Here is an 8,250-nt window from a genome sequence, read left to right as displayed (position 1 = left end):
TCTTTCTTTGCACAGCTTTTTAGACAAAAACAGCACTTTCTAAAAGCTAAATTCATTTAGAAATGTGCTTGTTTTGATCATTACATAATTAATATTACAGTATTTATGATGTTTTAAATGGTAATAATTATTGCTCATCATAATTCATAATTTCTGGCTCTCAGATTGTATTAGAAAGTTACAGTGGCATACAGCAATGCAACTGACATGCTCTATGGCTCTGACCTGAGAATGTTGAGATAAACGGTCTCACAGATTGCACCTCAGATTATTTCATTTTACGCAACAGAACTTGGGAGATGCCATTATAACATTAAATTTAGATTTCACAAAGGCTTGTTACAGCTTAAATGAATACGTTTTACACTGATAAATGTAACAAAAAACACAAGTTCTGAAACAAGAATTCACAATTTCAATTCTTTCAAAGAAGCATGTCCAACGGTGCATACTCAAGGGGTGTACAGATCTGTAAGTGTTTAATGGCTTACTTATATATACAATACTGTTGTTGTAGTGTTTTCTATAGGAACACATAGTTAGTGCCATGGTGGTGACAGAAGCAGAGAATTCCAGAGACAGTCTGTAGCACATATCCAACAGTGCAATACGTCCAGAAAAAAAGTGTTCTGCAACAGAGGGACTGAAAACTCAACCATTACGAGCTGTAAGGGAAATCTACACACTTATTAAAAACACATCTCACATCTTTACATACTGCCGTCATGAACAATGCAGAAAACAAATGATGCACTGATACATATTTGCTACAATAAGCAATAAAGATTTACAAGAAGTGAAGTGACACTCTCTCACACTCTATCTGTAGTGGAAGACACATGGTCATTTGGTTGAATTTAATCAAACTACATGACAAGCCTCCATTCTGTCCAGTGTGGCTGCAAATTGAGTCTCTTAAAGAAGCATGGCAAACTCTGCATCCCTCTAAAATTCTTTCTCATGCCTTTCATAGTCACATTAGTAAGCGATACCAGCGGTCTAAGGAGATGACCAAATAATTGAAGCATCCTTAGTTAAAGTCTGACTGGAGATGTTTTACATGTCTTTCCTCTGTCATTTATATTTACCACCTTTCATCAGTTATTGGATTCAATCAAAAGTGAAAGTACATACACTACCAGTCAAAAGTTTGGACACACCTTCTCATTCAATGGTTTTTCTTTATTTTCATGAACATTTACATTGTAGATTCTCGCTGAGGGCACCATAACTGTGAATGAACACATGTAGAATTATGTAGTAAACAAAATGTGTGAAATGACTCAAAAGATGTTTTATACTTTAGATTCTTCAAAATAGCCACCTTTTGCTTTGATTACTGCTTTGCACACACTTGGCATTCTCTCGATGAGCTTCATGAGGTCGTCACCTGAAATGGTTTTCCAACAGTCTTGAAGAAGTTCCCAGAGATGCTGAGCACTTGTTGGCCCTTTGCATTCACTCTCATCCCAAATGATGTGTTTAGGTCAGGTGACTGTGGAGGCCAGGCCATCTGGCACTCCATCTCTCTCCTTCTTGGTCAAATAGCCCTTGTGCAACCTGGAGGTGTGTTTGGGGTCGTTGTAATGTTTTCAAAAATAAATGATTGTTCAACTAAACACAAATCGGATGAGATGGCGTGTTGCTGCAGGATACTGTGGTAGCCATGCTGGTTCAGTGTGCCTTCAACGTCACCAGGAAAGCAGCCCCACACAAAGACACGGCGAGTGGAACCAAAGATCTCAAATTTGGACTCATCAGACCAAAGCACAGATTTCCACGGGTCTAATGTCCATTCCTTGTGTTTCTTGGCCCAAACAAATGTCTTCTGCTTGTTGCTTTTCCTTAGTATTGGTTTCTTAGCTATTTGACCATAAAAGCCTAATTTGAACATAGATGTGTCTGCTACTGGGACTCTTGTGTGGCATTTATCTGGGCTCTAATCTGAGGTGCTGTTAACTTGCATCAACTTATCCTCAGCAGCAGAGGTCACTTCCTGGGGCGGTCCTCATGTGAGCCAGTTTCATAGTAGTGCTTAGTGATTTTTGCGGCTACACTTGGGCACATATTGGATGTTTTGGCAATTTTCCATCTGACTGACTTTCAGTTCTTAAAGTAATGATGGACTGTTGTTTCTCTTTACTTAGCTGATTGGTTCTTGCCATAATATGAATTCTAACAGTTGTCAAACAGGGCTCTCAGCTGTGTACCAACCTGACTTCTGCACAACACAACTCGTCGTATAATGTGGAAAGTTGTAAAAATAAAGAAAAACCATTAAATCAGAAGGTGTGTCAAAATGTTTAAATGGTAGTGTAAGCACTGATAATTATTATATTTGTGCATCAGAGGAAAAAAAAAAAAAAAACCTCTTAAAAGCACATAGCATATCTTATATTACGACAAACTTCAAGTGGCATGTTTTTTTTGTTTTTAATTGATTTACTTACATTACTGTAAATTAGAGCGTGGAAATCATATTGACATCTAAACCAACAGTACTACATCAATAAATAAATACGTAAATAAATGTGCAACATACAATAACATTATATTGTTAATTTGACAACTCCAAATGCAGTTCCTTAATGTCAAACAAACAAGAACAGTCACAGTAAAACTATTGTACTGATGTCAACGGTGCATTTTAAAGCTGATACTGTATGTGATATGTGCTTTCTCAGCTATAAGCTGGTATAATAGTGTGTATCCAACCATTACAAACACACAACAATGCCAATAAAAATTGTCAATAAATAGGTCCATCAGTTATTGCTAAATTTATATAATTCAATTTTTTAACCTCAAAAACCTCATAATGTTAAGCATACAGAACAAGGTAAACCTCCCAACTAATAATAGAACAAGATTATCATCAGACTGTCTCCTTAAAGAACTGTTTATAATCATAGTAGAAAGAAACAAGTCTAGAAATAGCACCTAAATACCCCAGAGGATGAAACACATCTAAAAAAGTTTCACTGTGCTTTCATGTCTTGTTTCTGGTAAACACACGCTCCCCTCGTAGGTTGAGGTGCTGCAGTTGGTACTGTAGCACTTCAGTGTCTGATGACTCTTTGATACTTATTTTGTCCAGATTAAGGTAGTCAAGAGACTTGGACTGGGCACCTTTACTTTTAAGCAAACAGAGTGGTAGTGGAGCATGCAGAGCCCTCCCAGACTCGCCGTGGGCCAGAGATCTGAGGAAGGTGTCGCTCGAACTGGGCATACGCCTTCGTCTTCGTCCATTAGTAGCAGGAATGTCGTATGGTTGGTAGTACCGGCCTTTGGCTTTGAAAATACGTGAAGACCGGTGGATGCCCAGGTCCACAGACTTAGGGACAGTGCTCTTGATGGAGCTGGACACTGCATCTGATACACGGGCCTTCTCAGGATTACCTTCTGACCACTTGTGGGCCAGTTTGAGCAGCTCCTCACCAGTGGTGAAGCCCACCAAATAATTTGAGTCCATGTGGAGAATCTGGTATCCTGCAACAGTACCTCTGATTGGTGAACATGGGGTGCTGGCACAGCGAGGTCTCTCTGCTTCTGGTTTCAATGTGGCTTTGATGTCAGTTGTAGGAAGAATGGAGACACGTGTCCTGGATACTCCACTTATATCCATTTCCATCGTTACAGATATCCTGACTGATCAAAAGGTTAAAAAAAGAAAGAAAGAAAATATCAGCCATGAGAATTGAGACACACACACACACACACACACACACACACACACACACACACACACACCACTTTATTTTTTATAAAGCATAAAACAACAGAGCTGACCAAGGTGCTGTACAATAACATCAAACAGAGGGTGGACATAGCTGGTGGTGGGAAGTTGGCCGGTCCCAGCACCAAGAAGGAGGCTCCAGGCACATCACCACTGAGAATATTGTACTATATCTACCCTCATTAGTATTTACATTTTCCAAAAAACTGATGCCTTCACTTAGATTTAATCTATTAGAAATATGTAAAAGTGGGCAAAGATTTGTGCAAGCAGCCAAGTTGACTTGCTGTCTTGAATACAGCGGGTGAGCTGACAATTGCCATTCATGGCAGCTTGAAGTTGCTCTATAGCACCGGCCCTATCCAGATCAGTCAAACATGGCATGCTTGAAGCAGACACCAACTGGCGATTGACAATCAGCTAGCTCCCATGCTCCCTGTTTCTCATGAAAATGCAACAAAATGTCAACAATTGGAGAAAAAAAGAAAAGAAGAAAAGAGATGAGAAGAAAATAAAACAAATAGTTATTTTGTCATATATTTAAAATACACTAATAATATTCTGGTTATATGCTAATAACAACAGCTGCCATCCTTTCAACAAAGAATATAAATGGTTGCCAGGTGCCATACAATTTTCCAACAAACAAACAAAATAAAAATCAGAAAAAAGAATCACTTTCCCTCTGATAAACAGTTTCCTTACATTCTGACAGCACACAAAAGTTTAATTGGCTAAGTGTCTTAATCCAATGCCAGCTGCCAGCATCAAAAACGCAGTATCGCCACTTCTGAAACCTGTCGACTGACTGGCGTGTATTAGACTCCTTTCACAAAGTTTTACAATTTATGATTTTCTTATACATTCTCATTAGGTTCTCAATGGCTCCACTTTGACAGTTACCACCATTGTTAAGGAGCACAGTACAAACACAGTACACTTGTGCAAATTAATTACATGCAATGTGGTCAATGTGGTATGTTGCCGGTGTTTCCCTTCTTTGTTGTGATCAGGGTCATTATTCAAAAAGTAATCAATACATATATTACACATAACACTTTTCTTAAAAGTCATGCAGTATGTTACTTGTTATACTATAACAAGTATAAAATAAAATGGCCTGCAAAATGACCTCCAGCAGGCCATTGGTGTGAATTTGGGTTGCAAAGATTCATTTGATTCTAAACACAAATTCTTTGCGTTGATGCTTCGTTTAAGGCACGGCTCTGTAACCATGGGAAGGCAAAAGGGAGCGTTTTAGCCACATTTGCGACTAAAAACAGATGAGCAATAGAAACGTATCTAAGAGCAGTGTGTGACTAAAAGGTTTGGCAACATTAAGCCCACACAGCCCCCAGTTTTAAACAGAAACACTGATAACGCAACAGCAGCAGTGATGATGACACAGGCACAGTTTAACGTGAAGCTGGAGTCCATTTAGACACACAATACACAAGAGCAAAGAGGCAGAGCCATTACCAAGAGCGCAGAGTGAAAGAAAACGTGTTTCTAACATCCAAAACAGCGTCCATCTTTTGGAGAAAGCTTTGTTTTAATTATAATTAGAGCATTTACTTTGAAAAAACCTCCAGAAGTTGTATTAAAATTTCCAGACAAATGTTTTTGTTTTTTGGACAAATGAAACAGATGATGAATGAGACAAAAAAAAAACAAAAAACGTTGCAGTTTCTAAAATGGAAGCCAATGAGCAGTTCATTTCGAAAGACCTGTAATTTTTCTCTTTTGACTATATATATTTGCTCATTAATAAGACAAAAGCTTTTTTTTTTTTTATCTGATTACTCAAAGAATCAATGAAATAATCAATAGATTAATCAGTTACTAAAACAATCCTGTGCGAATGTCTCAGACCAAACAATCACAGACTCCATGAGGGTCGTCCTGAGTTCAGTGCCTGGCACTGTGAAGCCAGACTGTCATTTACCATAGAATACCAGAATTGGTAAGGTGTCAGGTGTGTGTGTGTGTGTGTAATGTACTCAGCTCTGAGGGACACATTATCCTGTCAGCTACTAAAGGGAAAGTTAGCCATCAGATCAGATGCATGGCATGACTTTGCCGTAATCTCTACTAATGTATACATGAAACATAAACATTGCTCTATGTAAGACATTAAGCAGCATGAACAAAGAGACACTAAATCAGGTTAAAGCTAACCTGCAAGACCACCGTGATACAAGGCAAAAATAGTGTACATTAAAAGTATTATTATTATCATTATTATTATAAAGGATTAGTTATTAGTGACTTGAAATTAGGGACAAGCTTGTACTGCTAGATCAGCTATTGCATATAGCATATAAGCTATCTCATGGTAAAGAGCTGAAACTCATCTTACAAACTCACCAGATTAATCAGGTAATGGCATTTACCAGTCCTTTTGGGGTCTAGCAGCCTAGCTATATTAATATTTCTTCCACTTGAAAAAGCAGCCCTAGTTGTAGCTTGAATTTATTTAATGCTTAATTTAAGCTACTGAAGAAAAATGATGCAATGTTCCATCCTAAGCTAAGCTTGCAAAAATGCAGTAAACTGTTCAGTATAAAACGTCAATAATTACTGAAGAATAACAGATGACCACTCAGAAAAGAAAAAAAAGATACTGCTAACTTGCACAGGAAACAGCAATCTTATAGTTCAGTGAAAAGGGGCCTTAAAGGGAGGAAAGTCAATACCGGTAGCAATACTGTAAAAAAAAAAAAAAAAAAAAAAACAAACCCAGAAAATCAGTCATTAATTTGTGTGAATAAAGCGTGCTGGCTATTTTTTTCTTTCCATGAAACAATTATAAACCAAGATATTTTATATTTCCAGAGTTTAATTTTAAAGAGAAATTGAACTATTTAAACACAGAGGACCCGCACCCATAAAAATAGGACTAATAGCCGCAGCGCCTGCAAGCGCAATGGCGAGGCTGGTCGTGCCATACGAAGGGAGCCTGGAAAAGCAGCAGCGACGACAAGCATTGTTATTATACCAGTGCTACTGGCTTCACACCAACACACGTACATCTCAAGCGTGATATAATTGATAACCTTAATATTAATGTCGTATTTTCGAAGGAAGTGAGATAGCGCAGGTGGAAGAAATGGCTGTTACACCCAACGACAGGCCTGATTCATTCTGTTCCTCGCTGAATCAGATGGCTCACCGCGCTAGTGAGAGCAAAAACCTCTTACATACAAAACGTTAGTACACTCAACACACATTATCTACATTTCTGTAGAACCGTAGTTTAAATGCGACGTATCGCAGCGTTTTAAACACTGGCTCAGCACCGCATTTGAAACACACCGATGCTGACCACTCGGCCTGGAGAAGCTAGTTCATCATCAGTAATGTTCACCGGAGATTTTCTGGCTTTATAGCCTATTAACCGAAAGCAGAAGGAAAAATAAATACTACTAATGATAATAATAAGAAAGAAAGAAGGAATTATAACACGAACCCTCGAAATCTCCGCACTCCGTTTTCTCACGCCCGTGCTCGTCAACAGCAACAGGAACACTTCCTGTCTTCTTCTTCTTCTTCTTTTTTCCAGGAAGAAGAAAGCAAAGGATGACAAGGCTGGAATTTACACACCTGTGTAATTACGAGCAAAATCAAACTCAGTGAAATGTAATTACATCAGTTATTCCCAACGAAACATTTTCATGAACAAATTCAAAAAATACGAGCTTAAAAAAGGAAACATTTTGATAGTAAATTGAACTACAAAAGTTGCTTCTTTTTATTGCTGGAAAATAAAAAGGAGTGCGTCTTTTTTTTTAGGAACTAGATGCAGCAATTTATTGACACATATTCAAACATACATAGAAATGCAGCAGCACATAAGGCAAAGGCAGGGTTTGTGCCATTCTGACAAGCCTGAAGTAAAGATTTAGCACAACCAACTTTGATTATTCTTTAACACAGCCTTAACTCTCTTTGGCAGCTCTCTTCTTTAAGTAGGATTCAGGAGTAGTTGTAGGCATCTTGAATGACATTAAAAAGCTGCTGTTCAGCTGCTGTAGATGGTGTTTTGTTTAGTTTGGGTTTTTTTTTTTAGGTTTACCACTTCCCTATCTTTTACTTGTCCAGTTTCCTCAAAATATCTAACTACACTGTAAACATCACTGGGTAATAGAGCTTTGTGAATCACTTTGCTGGTGCAAAAATATTGTTTTATGCTGGTCAAACTGTGTTATCATTTGCATATTCTCTAAATTCAGTTAATGAAATGGAAACAAGCTATGTGTATTTGTGACATGCTGCTAGTAACAAAAGGTAAGACATTTAAAAAAAAATGTTGTTATTTGTCAGATACAGACGGACAAAATGGTGGTAGATGGACAGAAGAAAGCGGCCGTAGTGATAGATGTAGCGATTCCGAATGACAGCAACATCAGGAAGAAGGAACACGAGAAGCTGGAGAAGTACCAAGGTCTCAGAGAAGAGCTCGAGAAGATGTGGAGGGTGAAGGTAACAGTGGTTCCAGTTGTAAATTAGAGCAC

General features: G+C 38.2%; 1 protein-coding gene across 2 annotated transcripts; it reads right to left on the bottom strand.

The window, feature by feature from the left end:
* Nucleotides 1-2,418: 2,418 nt before the first annotated feature.
* Nucleotides 2,419-7,338, bottom strand: macir (macrophage immunometabolism regulator). Of its 2 annotated transcripts, none has more exons than XM_040037125.1 (2): nt 7,206-7,338; nt 2,419-3,648 (listed from the first exon to the last, which is right to left on the bottom strand). In XM_040037125.1, the coding sequence occupies exon 2, from the start codon at nt 3,629-3,631 to the stop codon at nt 2,990-2,992; it is 642 nt and encodes a 213-aa protein (XP_039893059.1). In that variant the 5' UTR covers nt 3,632-3,648; nt 7,206-7,338; the 3' UTR covers nt 2,419-2,989. The 2 variants fall into 2 exon arrangements, with proteins under 2 accessions (XP_039893059.1, XP_039893060.1); XM_040037126.1 differs by having other exon boundaries at nt 2,419-3,644; nt 7,206-7,309.
* Between the last annotated feature and the right edge of the window lie 912 nt (nt 7,339-8,250).

The sequence above is a fragment of the Simochromis diagramma genome, unplaced genomic scaffold (assembly GCF_900408965.1).
Source record: "Simochromis diagramma unplaced genomic scaffold, fSimDia1.1 OVJJ01000330.1, whole genome shotgun sequence".
Lineage (NCBI taxonomy): Eukaryota > Metazoa > Chordata > Actinopteri > Cichliformes > Cichlidae > Simochromis > Simochromis diagramma.
The sequence above is the reverse complement of the archived record's forward strand: the minus strand, read 5'-3'. Positions and strand labels throughout refer to the sequence as shown.